The 21,810-nt window shown below is 40.5% G+C and overlaps 1 protein-coding gene across 9 annotated transcripts in view; it reads right to left on the reverse strand.

The window, feature by feature from the left end:
* Positions 1-1,026: 1,026 nt before the first annotated feature.
* The window catches only part of LOC5504235 (serine/threonine-protein kinase MRCK alpha), a 29,952-nt gene continuing 9,168 nt past the window's right edge, over positions 1,027-21,810 (reverse strand). Inside the window, exons 17-58 of one of the 9 annotated variants that reach the window (XM_048723268.1) lie at positions 21,528-21,601; positions 21,068-21,310; positions 20,714-20,824; positions 20,081-20,154; positions 19,910-19,994; positions 19,712-19,768; positions 19,586-19,629; positions 19,393-19,498; positions 19,140-19,264; positions 18,802-18,907; positions 18,390-18,482; positions 18,133-18,194; positions 17,564-17,667; positions 17,435-17,487; positions 17,120-17,200; positions 16,794-16,841; positions 16,217-16,322; positions 15,719-15,790; positions 15,464-15,531; positions 15,176-15,315; positions 14,948-15,029; positions 14,715-14,858; positions 13,982-14,057; positions 13,617-13,679; positions 13,131-13,211; positions 12,929-13,012; positions 12,344-12,468; positions 11,740-11,854; positions 10,851-10,961; positions 10,583-10,663; positions 10,080-10,177; positions 9,718-9,808; positions 9,568-9,646; positions 9,016-9,172; positions 8,554-8,584; positions 7,614-7,773; positions 7,159-7,300; positions 5,634-5,747; positions 4,810-4,849; positions 4,643-4,721; positions 2,664-2,715; positions 1,027-2,192 (exon numbers count right to left, since the gene is read on the reverse strand). In XM_048723268.1, coding sequence (XP_048579225.1) covers positions 2,682-2,715; positions 4,643-4,721; positions 4,810-4,849; positions 5,634-5,747; positions 7,159-7,300; positions 7,614-7,773; positions 8,554-8,584; positions 9,016-9,172; positions 9,568-9,646; positions 9,718-9,808; positions 10,080-10,177; positions 10,583-10,663; positions 10,851-10,961; positions 11,740-11,854; positions 12,344-12,468; positions 12,929-13,012; positions 13,131-13,211; positions 13,617-13,679; positions 13,982-14,057; positions 14,715-14,858; positions 14,948-15,029; positions 15,176-15,315; positions 15,464-15,531; positions 15,719-15,790; positions 16,217-16,322; positions 16,794-16,841; positions 17,120-17,200; positions 17,435-17,487; positions 17,564-17,667; positions 18,133-18,194; positions 18,390-18,482; positions 18,802-18,907; positions 19,140-19,264; positions 19,393-19,498; positions 19,586-19,629; positions 19,712-19,768; positions 19,910-19,994; positions 20,081-20,154; positions 20,714-20,824; positions 21,068-21,310; positions 21,528-21,601 — 3,839 coding nt within the window. In that variant the 3' untranslated portion in view covers positions 1,027-2,192; positions 2,664-2,681. Of the gene's footprint in view, positions 2,193-2,663; positions 2,716-4,053; positions 4,468-4,642; positions 4,722-4,809; positions 4,850-5,633; positions 5,751-7,158; positions 7,301-7,613; positions 7,774-8,553; positions 8,585-9,015; positions 9,173-9,567; positions 9,647-9,717; positions 9,809-10,079; positions 10,178-10,582; positions 10,664-10,850; positions 10,962-11,739; positions 11,855-12,343; positions 12,469-12,928; positions 13,013-13,130; positions 13,212-13,616; positions 13,680-13,981; positions 14,058-14,714; positions 14,859-14,947; positions 15,030-15,175; positions 15,316-15,463; positions 15,532-15,718; positions 15,791-16,216; positions 16,323-16,793; positions 16,842-17,119; positions 17,201-17,434; positions 17,488-17,563; positions 17,668-18,132; positions 18,195-18,389; positions 18,483-18,801; positions 18,908-19,139; positions 19,265-19,392; positions 19,499-19,585; positions 19,630-19,711; positions 19,769-19,909; positions 19,995-20,080; positions 20,155-20,713; positions 20,825-21,067; positions 21,311-21,527; positions 21,602-21,810 lie in introns of those variants that run through there. The other 8 variants (XM_048723267.1, XM_048723272.1, XM_048723273.1 and 5 more) reach the window with 8 other exon arrangements.

Raw genomic sequence — 21,810 nt, forward strand, 5'->3', positions numbered from 1 at the left:
TCGTCTAATTGAATAGGGAACGACCAAAAAGAGAACTAAATGGTGCGTGTAGGTAGGCCTATGGACTTGTGCACAAAAAAGGTAAAAAACGGTTATAAAAAACGCTGCTTGCAATATAACAAAGCACCCAACATCCAGATTAATAGAGTATAAATATTTGGTACTTTTTATAATTTCTTGGTCAAATGGTATTTGTGGCACGACAGTGAATTTGTTGGTCTAGACGGCGATACGAGTCGGGGTGTAACTTGGAAATTTTCGTCAATTTCATTTACTAGTACAAAATAGCGTACGGTAAGAGAGGGACTCTTTGGTATTACCTGCGCGCCATGTCAATTCCCATCCTGGCTATTTTTAGTAATGCCTAGTGCACACTAGTGACAACAACATAACAACATAGGCGCGCGTACTCTTTTAAGCCCGACATAACGACATGGACATAATGACATAAAAAACATGTTTTTTCTCATGTCCTTATGTTCATGTCGTTATGTTGGGCTTATGTCAAAATGCCGAACCATACACACTTAAACATAAGGGTGCACGCGCCTATGTCATTATGCCACTGTGAGCACCAGGCGTAACCATCACCCCACCACTGCGCGTGAGGATTTGCTCCTTCTATTTCGTTTTACTCCCACGCGGGTCGCGTGTTGTTGTTTGGCCAACTCGATAGAAATGAAAACGAAATCATGTAAATTATCGCGTAAGAAAAAAAGGCTAACATAGTAAGCCTCTTAATCTAGTAAGTTTATTTGGCTAACTTAGCTAGTATCTGAGCGAGTAACTTAGCAAGTATCAAGTCATTTCCGGCCAGCGGCTAGAGGCGTCTGCATACTCATACTTTCTCTGCACAAAATTATTCCTAACCACAAAATAAACGAGTTGAAATGCCAGCATGTTCTTTCTTAATATTCCTGTATGTTCGATTTGTCTTAGTGTAAGGGAATTACTGTTATTGGCCCTGCCCCCCTGGACAGTGTTTGATATTCCTGGTCGATATTCCTAATCACAGAATAAACGAGATTGTTAAAATGCGAGTTTATTACCTAGTGTTTTTGTACTAGAGCACAATATATCAACTTTGTACAAACATATCGCCCTTGCGATAGGCTCATTGTTTCAATTGCTATATTATAAGGCTAAACACGCCTTCCAGTTCAAAGAAGTGGTAAGTTGGCTGAACTTGGCTCCTTGACATATATGATGCGCTGGAAGGCGATTTTAGAATGAGGGGCGAGCAGTATACGCAATAGAGCTGCTAAAGGATTCGTTAATGCAGACTCTAAAATGGCTCTTTACAAACCAAATAGTTCTAATGGACAATCTACCACGAGCCTAAAACGTATCTGTAATTCATTTGAGATGAGATTTTCATTTCATAACAAGAATTAAAGTTATATAATCACTACAGGAAAAATAACCTAACTACACATTAAACTGTTCATTTAATGTCTAGAAAAGGAAATGTAAAGATATCTATCATCTCCTTAGGGACTTTCATCACAAGGGAATATACTTGCGAATATTTCCAAAACGAAATGCCATTGACCTTTTTCACAATCTCTGCCTGGATGCTCGACCCAGCAAGCGCATACGGAGTCTTCTATCGCTGCGATTGATTAAAATAATTATGATACATCTTATTTTATTCCCACACTACCAGGTAATTGATGATTATAATAAGTACCTTAAAAATCCGATAACCGATGAAGATGGGATAGGGGGAGGCGCAATTGCTACATAAGCAAGCAGCGTGATTCATCACGCTATACGGGACAATTTGCCCTCGAATAGCTGGCTTACTAAAATAAACATTCTTCCTAAAATCACTTATCTATACTTCTAAAAATTTAAACTAATTTCATTTTGAACCGGGTGAGCGCATGTACACGGCAACGTCGATTGAGGGTGAGCTTATACTTATAGTGATGCATGGAAATAAAGGCTTCTCCGGGAACTATGTGTAGTTCCTGGTGGCATTTATCAGACCCATTAGACCGGAGATGGGCTAGTGTAATAAAGATTAGGATTGAGGCATTTCAGGTGCTTCAGTTGGTATCGTTGATGCGTTTCCTTGCTTGTTACTGCAAGTCTGGCAATCTACACGTTATGCACAATATTCAATATTTCATCTTTGCACTTCTTCCAGTTGTCTATTCGACCTCAGGAATTGACATGGGCGTCACCGGCTGTGGAGGAAATTCCATTGATTAGAATTATTACAATTTCCAAAAAAAAAGTGTTTGAGTACCGTTATTTAGATTGTTGACGGAATCCGTAAGTTTTTGGCGAATTCCAGTAAAACATGGCCAAATTAGGCTACCACGGGGGGCAATACACTGCAAATGAACAGCTAGGCTACTAGCCAAGGTACACACAATCTCCACAACCAGCTTTGAGCTTCTACTCAGGAAAAAAACATATGCAGACAGCCAGCTAGCCTGCTAGCTATGAACGCTTTCCACACGACCAGCTAGGCTGATAGCTATGAACACTTTTCCACACGACCAGCTAGGCTGATAGCTATGAACACTTTTCCCCACGACCAGCTAGGCTGACAGCTATGAACACTTTTCTACACGACCAGCTAGGCTGACAGCTATGAACACTTTTCCACGCGACCAGCTAGGCTGATAGCTATGAGCACACACTCGCCTTACCTGATTTGCCACCGGATCTCATAGTTTGGTGTTATCGAAACTCAAGCGTACACTGTGGGAGGTAACAAGTTTTGTTTAATTTCTAGTTTTTTTATATTTATCGCGATATTAGCGATATCTATAGAAGTCACAGGCTCTGTATTAGCTATTAGTATTCAGCTCTGAGCTATTTAGAGAGAAGTAATGGTAAATGCTCGAATGGATCAAGAGGGTCGTTTGGTATTGGTCTGCTGCACTGATACACATACAATGGTAGTGGGTGTCACAGGGGGCTAGAGCAGCTGCAATGGTGTAGGCTAGAAAGTTGGGTTGGTCACTGATATTGTGCTGTGAATTATGGAAAGAAAGGACGACGGGTGTAATCATAATTTCCAAGAGACTCATCGAGAAGGGAGGATTTTAAAAATTCGAGCATTCACCATAACATTAGGTTAGGTTAAACAGTTTCCTTATAAGATTAGTTAGCACTTAAATGTTTTATTACCAGTAGTGGTTGATTAGGATTAAAAAAGTTTAAAGTATGCCTTAGATCTCCCTATCACACGCTCTACCCGGTGTTTTTAAATGCGCTCCGTGCATACGCTTCATGCAACACAGCTTACTACACCAACATGCGATCACGTCCACAATTCATGCACACAGCTTGCTACACCAACATGCGATCAGATGTCTACAATTCATGCACACAGCTTACTACACCAACATGCGATCACGTCCACAATTCATGCACACATCTTGCTACACCAACATACAACCACATGTCTACAATTCATGCACACAGCTTGCTTACCAACATGCGACCACATGTCACAATTCATGAAACACAGCTTGCTGAAAGTTTGCTACTCTAACATCAGTGCAACGAACAAACATAAATACCGTGTCATTTGTAGAAATGAATCGTGAAGAACAGGAGTATCAAAGTCCAGACAGGTACAAGAATATCCCATAGAGTGGCAGTGGGCAGAATTGAAGACACGTAGAAATAAAACAAAGTGCTTAGCACCAAGGAAAGATCGAGCATGGAAAATCGTCCGATAATCGATAAGAAGTTTAGTACTGTAATCCTGGTAGTTGTCGTGAAAGGATCACAGGCGGATTACGACTACAGACACAAGACATCGTGAGTATGTGTGGAAAGGAAATTTTAAAGTACAGCATAGAAGGGTGATCTTTAAACCGATAATACACAATAGCTCGTTTGCATAAATCACAATGAGTGACAATGAAAATGCACCAAGTGATGGGAATAACAGGAGGTGACGAAAAGAGATATTAAGCAAGATAGAGGAAACAGAACTTGTAGTGTCGGGGCAAGCAGAAGATGGCGTGATCAATATAAAAATAATAAATGAAAATATATAATAAATGAATGAAACAAAAACACAAATAAAACAAAAGCCTTCTTTATTAATAAGCGGGCGTAGCTGACATGGTGGAAGGTGTCCTTATTACACAATGGCATTTATTTAACGAGTAAAAATAAAATAAGCTGGTCTACACTGGCAGTCCAGCCAGATGTTACTAGCTCAATAACACAGATTAAATTACATTTAAAACATTTTATCTTATCAATCTCATATTAGTCTACTATTTAAACAATTCATAGGCTTGTTAAGGCTATTAAAAAGTATATCTTCTAGAGTGCTGATGCACTCTAACTAGATCTGTATTTAGCAGCTTCTCTTCACTCTATTCACAGAATGTTTATCCACTTCCCATGTGGTGTAGCTCACATAGCACCCCATAATTCATAGGCAATTCTTTAATAAAGGAAGATTAGAAAACCTTTTGTTCTTTTTATCTGTTGAGAAAATAATTCAAGTTTATGGCTTAGAAATTTAGTTAGCTTCAACGCTTTTTTTAGTCCGAGTTTAATAAGTTTAGAATATCAATACCATTACTTCTTTTTTAACGGTTTTATCAAGTTAAGTACCATGTCAGCAACTTGGATGCAATAGCGCGAAAACACTGCTTACCAATCGGGTGACGTCACCGTTGTCGTTTCCTCCTGACTAGGGGTGGGTGAGGCGCTAAGCCCTGAGCTGGATCCAGACGCTACAACAACACTTCCCATCAGTACAACATTCTCGTCAAACAATAACTAAATGAGGATGATCAAAGTAAATAGAACAATTGGACAAACCTGATGAATGTCTGGGCGACTCCGGGAGATTAAGGGAGTCCTAGAAGACAAAATAATAACGCATAGAGCCTCAGTAATTACATAGCAACGGTTCACCACCAGAACTACAACCCTTGAATATAGAGCTTTCCCCGCACAATTACCAAAACCAAATACCACCGTATTCAAAACAACGCGCAACTCCAAAACACTTTTTCAAAATGCCAAATGGAAATTACGAATTCTCTGACGCCATTAACAACACTGCGGGAAGTAACAAAATGGAGTTGTCTGCTATCCGTTAGTAGTCTTAACCCAAGAAGCTCACCTCACAGTTTGAATTAAGATTGAATTGTCCCATAAGATTTGGCATATTTTTAATGGCATTTGGGTAAAAGGTAGGACTTGGCATTGATGCCACTTAGACGTCACGCGACGGCTGTTAGACAACTAAACTTTAGGAGAGCGCCATAAGCACCAGGCGTCAAAAACGATTCAAACAAATTCCCTATTTCCATTTAACGGTTTTTTAAATGGGGTTGCCGTGTAGTTCTGAGTACGGCGGTAACACGCTCTTTCCTGTGCATGTAGATTTTGTCAAGAATTTAATCCTTTACAGTTGGGCATCCTTTACAGTTTGACCGCTGTCCAGGTGCTAACTGACGTGGCCTTAACACGCAACGCAGCAAGCTTACGTTTAGTGGTTTAACTTTACTTGTGAAAAGTGCATCAGACATGCGTCACATCTAAAGTGCTCGTAAAATAAAGGCGTGTTCATGCCATTAACAGGCGGGCTTGCGAGGCGCATATACGTGGGGTGTTAGTGTGTGTGTATTGAGGCGCACCCTGGAGTATGCCTTGTCTATAGCCGCTTGACGCTTGCTGAGCTCGATGGCTAGCTCCAATTGCTTCTGTTCGTCATCAGGCGTATGTGGTAACATATCCTGGTGTCGCAAGCGCTGCTAAGAACAAACAACAGCAAATAAAACACTGCCTCCCAGCATGCAGTCAACAAAACGGAAACACAAAGCCAAAGAGACTAAAATCGCCGATCCTCTTTCTTCTCAATAAAACACGCACCCAGCGTTGCGAGGCGCAATAGTCCAGGTAGTGTCCTATCTGATAAAATAATAATCCACCAGGAAAAGAATGTGGGCAAAAGATAAGACAGCGAGGCACACAAAACAGAGCCGAAGTCATCTATCCAACTGTGCTATTTTCATGGTTAAAGTAGCACTTAGCTTTAGGTAACAATAAAACCTAAGAAACTTCACGACCTAGAAAACACATCCAGTTACGGGACACACTTAGCAACACATAGCCCTAACAACGTGAGACCAAGAAAACCTAGCAACAACCGAAAAAAGCAACCTTAGTAAGATCAAGACGAAGAAACAAGTTTAGTAACGTAACACACCTAACAACACGCAGGAAGACCAAGAAAACACGTCCATTTCAGAGACACATCCAGCCACAAAAGGAAAACAGAAACCCTAGCAACGTGATGTCCAATAAGCATACCTAGTTACGTGACACCTAGAAACAAGAAGAAATAGCAGTTCTAGCAACAAGAAGCAAATGAAGAAAAAGCTCAGCCAGACAACCAACAGTAAATCGAAAATTTCGAGTATCGTATGGTATGTATAGAATGTCCTCGAACAATGGATCAGTTTATTTGTATGATGTTTTAAAAGTCAGCTTTAAAGTTAGTCATTGTTTATAAGCATTATGTTAAAGTTTATCTTATTTGCTCCGATTTCGTTTTAAATTCAGCATTTGAAAATCACGCTTGCAGAAAAGAAGAGGACAAATCGCGTAGATACATCAAGGGAGCACGACAGAATGTGTTCCTATTTAACGCGCGTTTGAAGGGGAGTCATCAATTGCGCTGTTGGGGGTGTAGGGCTCGCATTATGAAGTAGATTATGTTTGTCAACAGGATCTTTGTTCGTTTCATCGGTTACCGACCGTCCGCGAAGATATCGGATACGCGTAGTATCGAAAGATGCACGAAGTGCATCGCGAGCCCCGGAGAGGCGATAAAAATAGAAAAAAAGTCACTTCTACTGTAACTCTCTATCCTCGGAAAGGATTCGGGCATTATACGAACAAAGACCCTGTTTACAAACATAATCCACTTCATAATCCGAGCCCTACACCCCCAACAGCGCAACTGATATCTCCCCTTACAAAACAAACACACATGACGCGTTTATTTCCGTAATAATATCAATCACGCGTTAAATAGGAATACATTCTTTCGTGCTCCCTTGGATCAATCGGGGTACCCTCCAGTTTTCAGGATGATATAAACGTTATTTAGTGTTTCAAAAGCGCAAGATATCCAAGCCAAATTATCCGATGCAATACCTGTGGATAACTGTCAAGGTCCGCGGACAATCGACTCGCACCATTCACCGTGTGCCGTTTGGCGTCACTCAGATCATCCGCTGACCGGGACTGAGTCTGCGATGATGACCTCGGGCGAATAGAAGGAGGTGAGTCCGTAGCACTGTGCGACAAAGAAATGCACACTGAGGACTGGATTCACCAACACCATATAGCGTGAGACGACATCGTGAAATTCAAAATGCGGGAAATTTGTGTTTGACGGTTTCCTAGTTTATATAACGTAAACTGGGTGTTATTAGTTCTCATTCTTCTAAGATGAGGATGTAAAAAATTAATTCCACTACATTAACCTTGGCAGCAAAACCCTAACTGATGATACAACACTGATCCCTGCATTGGAAGTACTCTTATACTTATTACTGATAACTGGGGACTAGTGCGTCGATTGTTCTGTGACTAACAAATCGTCTTACCTGTCCACGCCCGTGGTAGAAATAGACTTGCCGTTGTACATGGAGGGCGCATGACTTTGGGGCCTCTGGGGTCGGCCTCTTCCTACGAGGTTCGGCCTGTTCATCATGGCGGGGTTTCCTGTGACCGCTCGCTTGGAGCGAGGAGGAGCCCGCTGACCGCCTATAGAACGATAGGACACAAGCAAATGAGTGAACACAATCAACTAGATTTGGGCAGGTGTCACGCAACTCCCGTCACGCGACTAGAGTTAGGGACACGTACTTCCAAGAATACAGAAGGTTTCCACACAAAACAATTACCGCGAAACATTTCCAACACCTGATGAATGTATGATTCTAATTAGTCTTGGGAAACCAGGTGCTCTTTTCTCATATAAACTTTTACCCGGGTTCTCCACCAGATTGTCACAGGGGGTTTATGACAACGTAGATAGGACAATATAGGACACCGTAGATTTGATGGTTGCTTTATTTCTCATTGTCACAAACACCCTGTGACACAGGGATGAAGCGCTACCCGGGTTCTCCACCTGATTGTCACAGGGGGTTTATTACAACGTAGATACGACAAGATAGAACACCGTAGATTAGATGGTTGCTTTATTTCTACGTTGTCATAAACCCCCCGTGACACAGGAATGAAAGCGCTACCCGCCTATACAATGATAGTGTAGGTAGATGAGTGGCATAAAACAATATGCTTGGAGCCGGCAAAGATGCAATGTCTCCCTACACATCACATCCATATAACAAATAAGTGACGCTAAACAACGGCATAACAACATAAAATAGAACACTTTACAATGCTAAAAATACCATGCAACATCGATAGGGCATCAACACATCGCGACCAGACCGACGGAGACACATGAAGTATAATCACTCAATGCTAACTATCAATCAGAACACTGCATCAAGCCACACAAGTACGAGTACTAACCTGCCATTTGCTCTTCCTCGCGTTGTACACCCTGCAACAAATCGCGAAAATCTCAATGTAGCGTCATTCCCACAGGAACTTGATAATAATCACATGGAGGTCTTACAGCTCACCACTCACCGGGCCTCATACGGGTGAGGTGTTTGAATGTGTACCCAAAATAGGAAGGTTCACCAAACACTGGTATAAGAGTACCAAAATCTCGCCTAAATGAGGTCTTCTCTAAGGCCGAACCTTGATAAATACGAAAACTTGGCAGAGTCGAAAAGATAAACCTTATTCATCACTCTTTACGAGAACTCGACCATCGCCGGGTCCCATGTATGTGATGTGTTTGAATGTTTACCCAACAATAGTAAAACAGCTTACCACTAGAAGACCGCGTAATATCTGCAGACCATCGCCGGGTCCCATGTATGTGATGTGTTTGAATGTGTACCCAATAATAGTAAAACAACTTACCACTGGAAGATCGCGTAATATCTGTAGACCATCGCCGGGCCCCATGTGGGTTATGTGGTTGAAGTTGGTTGGTGCTGAGATTAGTTTCGACTTGGTGTCGGGATCCAAATCTTGCAGACCAGCCTCCTTCGTCTTCCAAGAGAATCTCTGGGACATGCTGCAAAGGGGGTTAAACAGTACTTTAGATAAAATATGACCAGTCAAAGAGAAGCTAGCTTACAAGTAATTCCCGATCTTCCCCAACCTCCCTCTACCACTTGCTTAATCCGAGATGGCTTTTTTTTATTATTATTATTATAAAGCACTGTCTAACGCTTGCATTCAGGAGACAAGGACATGGCAACAGTAGAGCTGGGAACAAAAGTTTGCGCCAAAGAAATATAGCTGGAGAGGAACTTTCAGTGGGGTATCAAAGCGAAGAAAAGCTCCGATACACAATGATACAATTCCGAAAACAAAATGATTCAGTGCTCTCCTGACTAACCAGAGAAAACTTAAGGTGCTTCATAGTCTGCTACGCAGACTGCTTGTAGGAGACTAGTGTTTCATTACCTTCGTTTGTTCTTGAGTCGGAGCATGGCAGCAAGAGCCTTCTTGCCTTTTGTCGGATCAGGGATGATAAGTTCCTCCTCTGAAAGGGTATAGGACGTGAGACAAGACAGCCGCAGAAAAAAAATTGAGAAAGCCAGAGCACTTACTCACCAGCATATAATTTATTCTTCAGATAAACGAGGTTGAACTGTTCCGAGGCAGTGCATAGACTAAGTGAGCCATCCGAAATCAGCGAGTGACACTAAAAATATATGATAAATATTAAAGTCCTTTAGTCAAAAGTGTGTTTATCAAGCACAATGTTGTTCATTTAAATTAATTATTGTTATAAAAGAAAAAGATCTTATTTGATCATGCACACAGATGACGTCACATGTCATGAGTTGGGTACTGTCTTATTCGCGACACGCTATGACGTCAATTGTGCGTCTATTAGCACGCAAAAATAAGATCTATTAGTCTTCAGAAGCCGATGATACATCGACTACCTTTTTATACAAGACAAGACGTACCCTTTTTATGGGGATAGTTTGCAGCCACTCTGCTGACCGGGAGTCAAACACATCGATGGCTCTCTCGCTAAAGGAGATGACGTGAGGGTGCGAATACGCTGAAGGGAGAAAATGTAAAGCAAGGAATTATGTGAATGGCTAGTTCCCAGTGGGAAAGCAAGGAATTATGTGAATGGCTACCGCATGAATAACACAGGACTAATCCCAGAGGAAAAGCAAGGAATTATGTGAATGGCTACCACATAAATACAGGACTCATCAAAGATGAAAAGCAATTAATTATGTGAATGTCAACCACATGAATAACACAGGACAAATCCAAGAGGAAAATTAATTAATTTTGTGAATTGCTACCACATGAATACAGGACACAAGTGACTCATCCCTAATAGTCTAGCAGTCGAAGGTCATAGAGGGTGGGGAGGTAAAGGAGAAGGGGGATGAATAGTTACAGCTTATCCATCCTATAAGCCTCACTGAATTTGTAGGACGGTTTTACGTACCGACGTGATGAGGAGGAGAGGGCCACATGAGTTCGTACCGCCGGGACTTGAAGCCAGTCTGATCAACGAACACACCAAGCACTGCAATAAGAGTTAAACGATAAATACTACCGTATGGGGGCCGCTATTCGGATCTAAAAGTGATCTAAAAAGAGATTCCGCTAACAAGTAGTGCAACCATTAACCACTACTGCTCGCTGTGGGTGAAAAAAATTCTAAATACAATACGTGAAGTACTCGCCCCAAAACCCCAGGCTCATCGACTTACGACTGAAGCAGAGAAGATACTCTTCGTTGGGCTCAATCTCCACAGCTAGAAGCGCTTCCACAGGGTTATTCGTGATAAAATTCAGGTTGGGGTCATCTGCGCTCACAAGCTCTAAACAAGATAAAATAAAATCTTCGTTATCTAAACATGTTTGTCTAGATTGGCGAATATCAAAGGTAGTATTCACACGAGACGAATAACTACGACCGATGGCAAGGTAACGACACAGTCAGGGGGAGGGAGGGGAAAGTTGGTTTTCGTGTAATCGGTGCGACCAGGGCTGATGCACCGAGGAAAAATCTCTTGTTCTGAGTTAAGGTTGGTTCTCACTAGGACGTAAGCGCAAACGGAAGCGCAACACAAGTGTGAATCGGTCAAACATAGGCGCAAGCGCAAGAAAATCACGCAGTTGCGTTCTCTTGCGCTCATGTTCTAGTGAGAATCGGTAAGCTAAGTGCGTTCCGCTTGCGCTTACGTCCAAGTGAGAACCAACCTTTAGTAAAAAATAATCATTCCTCTCCAGTTCAACGGCCCTGATCGTACCGTTTATTTGAAAACCAGCCTTAGCAACAATAGACGCAGTATTTCCTCGAGCTGGGGAGCGCCACGGTACGATACTTGGGATAGCGTAAAATCAGATGGGTGGTCATTTCAGTTATCACTATGGGTTCAGGAATCGTTAACCTTTACACCATCACCATCACGTGTTTTATTTTGATAAAACGTTAAGAGTATTCGTTTGTCAATCGTCAAGCATATGATCTAATCCAATGTTTATGACGTGGCGTATATTCCTCAATGTGTGCACATGTTTAGATTTGATACATTTCAGAGTAAACATGGTTGACCTCTTAGTATGAACGCGGCATAAGTATTAATCGTGACTTACTCTGAGGTTGGGCATCGCTTTCCAAGTTAAAGACGGTGAACCCGGACAAGTATCCGACAATAAGTTTACCAAACGACACACCCAGCCATTGCAAATTGAAGTTCAGAGGGATATCCTGAAACAACAGAAGACATGATTCAGTGCGGTTACACCGTCATCAAGATTCATGTGTCGCGTTCTCTGTACATGTATGTGTGTGTGTGTGTGTGTGGGGGGGGGGGGGTTGTCAACTCAACTGTTGACAAATACATGCTTGGCAGACTTAAAGTACAACGCTTCCAGCTTGTCCATGACACGGCTAAAGTTATATCGATAAGTCTTCACGTCGACGCAAGTTAAAACTGTATTTTGTCTAGAAGGCATGATCAAACATTGTCATGATTTGTCTTGGAATTTCCATGCTGTCGTAATTTTGAAACACTTTTTGGAGAGCTCAGTTGCATTGAGCAAATCATTATTCAGATTGGAGCAATGGGGAAGCATAGGATAAGATTGATGCTTGAAAGGGGGAGGCACAGGTAATAATATCAAATTACAATTTCTCTATCTCCCCCCCCTGCCTTGGGCTCTATTTAGCCATAAGGCCAATAAGCTTCCACTATACCTTTAACTTAAGATGTCTGTATTTAGTCCGGTTCAGCTCGTAAACGAATATATGCCTCTTTACGGCGACGCACAGGCAGCTGGACGTGTTGGAGTGGATACTCCCGGTCGCGAACATTATACAGCCTGTAGAAAAAACCGGCTGATTATTTGAGGCCTGCATAGAGGGTGAGCATGCTTGAGTGCCTAGCGATCTTTGAACGCGCTGCCAAAGGTCTCTACCGACGTGATTGTTCGCGGTTGAAAAAAGAAAGACCCGCATCCTCGTATGGGAGTTTAAACATTAACATTATTATATTAAGGAAGAGGGGGGAGGGGGTCAATTCAGCTAGGTCAGCTGTAAGTGTAATCCAAAAGGGCAGCCAGAGTCTATGAGCATGATAATTATCACAAGTTAGATAAAAAAAATCGGTCGGCTTCAGGAATTTGAGCACCTAACCTTATAAGTCTTAGATTAAACGGCACATAGTGTGCAAAGAGATTCGCTGAATACGTATTGTCTTGGGGCGGGTTTTCAGAGTGCATGGCAAGTCTTGGCATGGCACCGAGTTCACTTCTGTTTGCATTGTTAAGAGGAGGTTAGCACCTTTGGTGTCGTTAATCTTGATGGGCTCCGTCTCGTGGCCATCCAATGCTGACAGCGGGTACAGTCGGATGTGCCGGTTCTTCCCTGAAGACACAAAAGAATCAGCGGAAGAACCGATATACTAAAAGACCTCTAGTCTCTTCGTTAGCATTACGTTCTTCCGTGTCAATCACTACATCTTCCATCACCTAGCCTCTCTTACCTGATATGATGACAATAAGCTGGTCATCGGGAACCATCTCTACTTGGTATGCCTTTTTACTGTCACCGATTCGTGCAACGCCTGAAAAAATAATAAAAAAAACATCAATACAAAGACATTCACGACATGTAACTGAGCCATCCACTTGAAAACGTCTTCCAGCTCAATGTGAAAATGTTAAGGACATATGCATTTCTGAGGGAAGGGAAAGGAGGATGCGAAAGTATGACAGGGATTAACGTCACAGAGTAGAAAAATAATGAATTTTTGTTTACAAAGATTCAAAAGAATCTGCAACTTATTTGAAGTGTATAGAATTGAGGAGCCGGTATTTTTCAAGGTAAGACCCCTATCATGTTTGTAGCCAAGTACCCCCTGAATGCCTGTATCAAGAGTAGACTTTATTTCTTTCATGAGCTCAAAGCGGAACAAGCCATCCATATATCCCCTGGATGCGTTATACTTGAATCAGGAGACCAGACTTACTTTCTTTCATGAGCTCAAGACAGAACAAGCCATCCTCTGTCCCCAACACCACACGATCAGTATCTAGAATAGAACAACAAGTCAGTGAAGCTACCCGATCACCTCTTAAAGGCACTTCCATCATTGACAGGAAGGGATCAATCAAGCACCTCTCGACCCTACTGCAACTACAGTTTATCTTCGATTTCTTGATCTTCGATTTCTTTATCTTCGATTTCATCACTTTCCAAAATATGTGTTGGGCCGACTCTTTTACAAGAATCTATTTATATTTTCTTAATTACCAACTTGTAAACATCCAAAAAAGAGAAAACACAAGCAAAACAGTAAATAAGAATAGACACTAACTATTACGGATAACTCACCAATAATCGTGGCGCATAGAGTTTGTTTCAAATGCGGAAGAGAAGGGTCACATACTTCCTTAGCTTGGAAGATTTGCTTTATAGAAACAAAATGAAACAATAAGTGGTTCTGGAGTATTTTGTAAAGACAGGTCGAGGAATTAAATGGGAGACAGTTGCTAGATACTCTAAGCCTGTGCCAGCTCTATTTTTCGTGCTTTTCACAATGCGCAAAAAAAAAAAATACTACAGATATTTCGGCAGCTAGAATATGACCAAGTTATAATTATAGCAACACCGCTAAGCCCTAGCCTGTTGACCCATAGATACAGAAGCTCACGTCTCTTGTATGGGGAAACCTAAGCCAGTTGCCCAAAAGATACAGAAGCTCTTGTCACCTGTATAGGGAAACCTAAGCCAATTGCCCAAAAGATACAGAAGCTCTCGTCTCTTGTATGGGGAAACCTAAGCCAGTTGCCCAAAAGATACAGAAGCTCTCGTCTCTTGTATGGGGAAACCTAAGCCAGTTGCCCCATAGATACAGAAGCTCTCGTCTCTTGTATAGGGAAACCTAAGCCAGTTGCCCCAAAGATACAGAAGCTCTCGTCTCTTGTATGGGGAAACCTAAGCCAATTGCCCCATAGATACAAAAGCTCTCGTCTCTTGTATGGGTAAACCTAAGCCAGTTGCCCCAAAGATACAGAAGCTCTTGCTCTTGTATGGGGGACCGTTGATACACCAAAGACAGTCTTACCGCTTGTAAAATCTGAGAGTTCTTTTTGAGCAACTTGTGGAGTTCCTGGAGCGCATTGACCCACTTGACACGATCGTTCTCCTTGTCAGTTAGGAAAAGCTGGGTCAGGGGCTCCCCAGGGGGGGTCATCTGGGACGCTACGACCTAAACATGGACAAAAATTGTTATCAGAAAGATGACACCATATGAGCACAAAAGAGATCAACAGACGGCCGAAAAAGCTTAATTTTTACCCGGAATATGCAAGGTAGCTCGCGCTTGTTGGCGTGAATGACATCAGAAGCCAGAACACTACTAACTGCAAACTCGTCGTCTCTAAGGTACAAGCAAATGAAATGATTAACAAATTCAAAATAATAGAATCATATTATCTTTTACCAAGGTATTTTTTTAATTTTGTGGGCAACTTGTATTGATTCCTTATTTAGCGTATATCTTTTGAAGCTCAAGTATGAACAAACCTCATGTCTATGACTTGTGTTGCAGACTGTGAGATCTGCGGTGGTTTATCACCAGTCACATCAAACAGGAAAACTTTGAAGTCACACACAACTGCAAACTGACGCATCCAGCCTTTCTTTATCCCCCCAGGCTTAGGAATCTAAACACCAAGGAAATAACATTAGCATAATGCTCAAAGCACCAAACAGCAAAATACATCAACATAATGCCATCAGCACAGCATTTCAGCATTATAAATGCTCCAAATAAGACCACATGGCACCTGACAGCATTATGGTAGCTTTTACCTTGACAAATCCTTCATACGCAGTGCCAATACCCTTCTCTGGGTCGATGCCAAGCGGCCGGCGACTGGCTGCAAGTCAAATTTGGGAGTTTAACAAGAAAGAAACCAAGCAATTGAATAAAATAAGTTGGAAACAAAATGTAAGACGGTCTTTATTCCAAAAATGTGGTCATATTTTGCATCTAATTGAATTTCAAATAAAATTATTTTAGAGAAACAAATTCTCTGGAAATGAAAAAAAAATGATTTGACCTACCATGACTTGGAGGTATTGGACAAACTGCAGGTGCTACATCGGTACAAGTCGTATGGCAGGAAAATCCACACACTGTAGAGGAACATTCTAGAATTAGTACATCCATCCAGTCACACCATGGGAAGTTGGAAATAACAAATCAAGTAGATCCCAGATCCATCCAATAACATTAGGTGAGGTTAGGTAAATAAGTAGATCCGTCTAATAACAAATAGGTGAATTTAATAAATAAGGGTAAAGGGTAAACATTTTGTAAGGGGTAAAGCATCAAAAGAAGTGGGGGTGAATAAGTAGATCTATACAACAACATCAGTAGAAGTAGGGGTGAATAAGTAGACCCATCAAATAACTTTAGTAGAAGTGGGGTTAATAAGTGGATGCGTCAAAAAACATCAAAGAAGTTAGGTGAATAAGTAGAACAATGCAGTACATACTGAATGAGTGAATTTGGCCAATGGTGTCAGAAGTGGTGAATAAGCAACCAACCAAGCACCTTACCTTCACATATGGCCCCCTGACGTACCAATCCAATCATAAGGGAGGTGCACTGGTTGCACTTAGTTGGCGTGGTGAAGGTTCGCACAGAAAACTTGTGAGCATGAGGCTTAAACAAATAGAAAACTCACAATTTCAATTTGATCATTTGCAATTTTGCATCCAATTATTTTCATTCTATGATTTAGGAATCTTTCATGCTGAGTCAGAAATAGCTTAGTAATGCATCGATGCATGTCCATTTTCAAAATTTTAGTTGCTTTCCGCTTTGGCTCCCATTCCCGATCTCAAAACACAGGGAAATTCAAAGGAAACAATTAAAACTTCCTAGAAAGCATTGCATTCGGTGGTTCCTACCTTACACAAAAATCAAAAACCTTCATGAAGTACTGATTTTTACCCCTTTCCCATACATTTAAATCTGGGTTGAAAACTGAATGACATAAACATCAAGTTGTTCTGATTAACTGAGAAACAATCAAAGATAGGAGTTCCATCCCAGATTTCATAGAGCGGTGGTATTAATAGAATCGTACAAAGAAAAATAAAAGTGACAATAGTTATACGAACAGAAACTCACTTGTGGTGCGAATGTATTGGATGATGTGGACGTTGTTCGCATTAGTGTCTTTAATAAATTAACAAAATAGTGGTTAACAAATTTTATGAATATACAACACAATAAGTCATTGTCATATGCATTGTGTGAGAAAGTAAAAGAATGTTGAGTGAAACAAGATGTTCTTTTTAGTAAAGTTCTGTTTCAACTCAAATGGAAGCAGGCATGCATCTGCTGAATCCTCCAGACTTATAGAGAAGTAACCTACAACTAGTGTCGCTGTTGGAACAGCGTCTCTACTTTAAGTTGTCTCTGATGTAGATTTTTTTTTTTAACTTCTGTCCTACCTCAGAAGTCAGGGATGGGGACACTGAGGATGCTCTGGACTCTCTTCCAGGGGAGCTTATGCTATCTTCATTTTCATTAGCCTGCACAAATAATAAGCTAATAAGACATCTGCTAATATGGAGAGATTTTAGCATGAGAACATTCCTGTTACTTTTTCAATCCCCCATCTCTTTCAGGCCTTTTCTCTACAATAATTCCTACCTCCCTCTACAGCCAAACTTAAAAAAAAAATCCTCCTCCCTTCCCCTAAAAAAATTAAATTATAACGGCATTTCGGTTCATTTGTGACAATCTGTGATGATCAATGCCCATACCTCCTCTAAGTTATCCAAACGACTTTGTTGCTGGTACGTAAAGAATGGCAAGTCTGCAGAGAAAGAGACACCAAGTTCATCATAAAGACAAGCTAAAGATAAGACCAACCCTCTGAGCCAACGACTTACCTCCCTTCTGTACATTAACAACTTTCATCTGCTCTAGATCTCGCTTCAGCTTCTTGATCTCTTCTCTCAAGCTGTTATTTTGGGCCTCAGACTCAGCAAGTTTCCTTTATAAGATACAATCCTCAATATCAGTAATGAGATACTGTTGTTACATCGTGACATGCAGAACCATGAACAATTCAACAGTTTCAGAAAGTGAGTCAATAGTAATCTTAACATATAAATTGGAGTATAGTCTACAGGAGTGCAAACATTAGATTTTTCCATGGACTAGCACCTTTGTTTTTATGCATGGAAAAATCTAGCATGAACCTATTGTAGACTCTCCATTGTCTTAAATCTTAAGTCCGCTAATAAGGAATCTTAAGACGTACTGTATGTATCTGATTGACAGGACTTTTACCAACAACAACTTCTTTAACCAACATGGCCAAGAAGTGCTTTAATGTGCATAAAACATGTCTAGAGCATCCTAGTGTTCATAACAACCAAAGCTATGATTCTCCCATTGCCTAGCTTTGTCATGGTGGTCATTATGACAGACTCAAAAGCATGCATGGTAAGCTTACCTTTCAGTGGTGACATTTGCTTCTTTCATTCTATTCAATTCCTCAGATAGTTGAGTCTTTGCCTGGAAAATATCAATAGCAAAGTTACCAGTCATCATCAAACTTATACAGCACAGAGGCTGGGTAATAAAAAGCTCCAATTTCTCCAGGTTTAAATCTTTTGGTTTTCAAAACATTAATGTCCACTTTGTGCTTCAACATGTTAAGCATCATCGTAATCAGAATAAGCAGGGTAATCATTGCAATTTAAGACTCACTTGGATTTCTGCCTGAAGGTTGGCCTGAAGTGATAGTATCTCTTGCTTGTCCACTTTCTGTGATCTTCTCATCTGCCACTGATTCTTCTCTCCCTGAATAAAAAGGGGAAAGTCTTAGAAATATGAGGGATTTCAAATGTTACTACAAAAATCAATATGACGCATGATTTACAGAAACAAAACTAGAGTTATATTAGAGTGATAATTAACTTAATAATAACTATCACTTTGGAAGTGTATCAGAGAGATATTATTGTTCTGTCCCATCGTCCTGGGAAAGGTAAGTAACTTATAGCTTCTAGAATCTTCTTCATTTTACCTTTAGAAGCGCGAGTATCTAACAGAGCTAGGACTGTTTCTAGCATAACTGCCTCATCGCTTACATGTCAAAGAAAGGTACTAGTTCTCTTACCCTTGGAAGAGATGAATATCCTGACGACTTGAGCCCCTCAAGCTCCTCCGTCATCTTACTTGCCAGAGCCTGCAGGTAGCCACGTGCCTCCTTTTCATCACTCACCCTGAGACATGCAAGCACACACTAGATTACTATCTATCAAGCCAAGCTGTAGCAGTGTGGTTACAACTTTGTTCCCATGTCATTTCAATAATTTCTTTCACTGTTAGGTAAAGAGAGGATTGCAATAATGTGAGTGTGAGATCTTTAAACCGCTTCAAGGTAGAATCCATGCACAGGTCAACGATCAGTAGAATGGTTACAGTTTACCAATGTGTTGTGTGAAGCCACCATACCATTGAATAATTTCAGCAATCTGGGCTTCCCAGTGAGACACAGCATCTCTCTTCTCGCTGCTATCCCTGAGTTCTTCCTCCATCTTTCGCTGCACAGCAACACTCTTCTCAAGAGATTCAGACAACTAAGGATAAACAGATATTAATAATAACAATGATGATGATGAAAATGATGATGATAAAAAAAACAAATTAGCTTTATCTATTTCCAAAATTAAGTTAACCGTTGTCCTTTCTCTGGTGTCAACATTACCTTGTCAATTTCTGACTGGAGTTTCTTGTTCTCCTCTCTGAGTAGTTTGCGCTCACGTTCATTCTTCCTGTTCATTTCTAGTGTCATTTCTTGTTGCTCCCTTTGGCTGAATAAAGAAAGCACAATCTTAGCTTTTCGCCAACACTTACCATAACAAGACCAAATCAAGAGGTATTGTGGGGGAAAAACCTACCTATCTTTTCTTGTTTCATCTATTTTTTCATTCAGTGATGCTACCTATAGAGATTTGAAACAAAAGCTTAGTACAGTACGAATAGCAAACCATGGGATCATACATAGCTTGATGTAACAACTGTACCTCGTTTTCCAACGAGGCTTTCTTTGTTTCAATCTCTTGAATTTTCTCAGACAGTTCCTGTAGGCAAATTCAAATTCAAATTACTTGATGAGTTTGTTACAACAGTTAGTTATGTTATTCTGGTTAGTGTTGAGTACCTTATTGAGTACCTTATACATCTACTGACTCTGATACAACAGCAAAAAAAACATGACATGCCTGAACTTTTGCAGTGTGCTTGTTCTTGGTTTGCTGGAGTGTTTCTTCACTCTCTAGCTTCAGTCTTTCGACGTCTGCTTTCAGCCTTACAAAAGACCAACATGTAAACAGTTATACATCACATAAATATGAATAGCTCTGACAAGTTGTAGTGAATAACATGTAGCATACCTGGAGATCTCTTGCTGTTGGTCATCCTCTGTGGTATCAGAAGGAAAAGGTCGTCCAAGACTTCTCTGCTTAGCCTATAAATCAACACAATTATCATCAAGACAATGCTTAAAAGTGAAGGATTACATATGTAGTTGGAAACGGCTACATGGCTACTTTGTTCAATTTTTACTTATATATAATTTTTACTTAATACCTTACTTGTTTTTTTTTAATGCAAAGGTAAATGTATTTGGAAATGTATGTGTTGAGCAGCATGGTAAATGCAGGCATTGCATACAAAGAGAGGTCCATGCACAAAAAGAGTACATATAGAGAATAAACACAGGTGACTAAAGAAAAGGGAATAAAAACATTACAGGGGAGATATGCAGTTTAGTATCGTAGCAAACATCAATTTCAAATAAGGCTGCACTCAGAGAAATTGTATTTCATAACCTGCAGAGCTTCATGGGTATCAAGTAAATAGTGTAAATAAATTACACATTAATGTTTCAAAAACTGTAGAGTTCTTGATTATGTTCTCAAAAATACTCAAATGGCTTTCAGATACAAGGATTCAGCCTTTTATATGATACATATAAACCCCCGGATTACAACACATGAATCAGCAAATCTTCAGGGTTTACTGACCTTAAGATACTCGATCTCCTCCTCAAGTTGTTTAGAGTACTGGTCACTCCTGACTCTTAGTTTCTTTTCCCTGTTGGCCTCTGAAGACATTTCTTCCACTTGTGCTTGGAGCTGCAAAAAGGCATTTAACAGGTTTCTATTATGTTTTTAGAGTTAATGGTAAAATGGGGCAGAGGTCTTCACTTTTCAGATTATTGGAATAAAAATAAGAGATAAATATGAAACTTCCTTGGGGAAGAATGCATTTTTTATTAGGATTGTAAGGATGGGTCTTCAATATCCACTCAATATAACATGACTTTACAAAACATGAGGGTACCAAACTTCCAGTAATGACCAGTATCATCTACATACCTCTCTTCTTTTCCTGTCAGCATTGCGTATTTCGACTCGGAGGCCATCAAGTTTCTGCATGGTGCTCTCAAGTTCTTCTTCTTTCTCACGCACAGTTCGGGAGAGCTTGGTCTTTTGAGAGCGCATGTCTGCAAGCTTGTCATTTAGCTCACTGAACTCTGCCATTGCCAGCTTACGCTGACCATGTGCCTCTTTAAGCTCCTTCTGCTGTGAAGCAACTTTTTCACCGGCTTCTTGTAGGACCTTTGAAGTCAAAATAGCATTACCACAAACACACATCACTAGCTTCCTCAAGAAGGTGTGTTGGCATGTCTGTGGTTCATTCAAAAATTGACTTAGTGATTACATCCCGTGTGGCCAGCTCAAATACAATGCAACACTTTGCTTGGACCATACAAGAACTTATAAAGTCTTGAATATTTGTAAAAAAATTACATACAAGATAAAATGGTTCACTCACTCTTTCTAGGTCCTCTTTTTCCACCTTCAAACCACGGTTATCCCTTTCTATGGATCGGATCTTTACATTCATTTCTATAATTAGTATAGTATAGTAAGTATACATATTTAGTGCAATTTGTTAATTTAAGTCAAGTGAGATATCAAATTTGTTTGCTGACAGTAATACCTACAAAAACAAAAGCTAATCAAGCAATGGGCCCTGGCCCTCACAGATTGTAGTTCCTCAGAGAATAACATATAATACCTTATAAGAAATCCAATTCAAACATATAAACATGGAT

This window comes from Nematostella vectensis, chromosome 2 (assembly GCF_932526225.1).
Source record: "Nematostella vectensis chromosome 2, jaNemVect1.1, whole genome shotgun sequence".
Taxonomy (NCBI): domain Eukaryota; kingdom Metazoa; phylum Cnidaria; class Anthozoa; order Actiniaria; family Edwardsiidae; genus Nematostella; species Nematostella vectensis.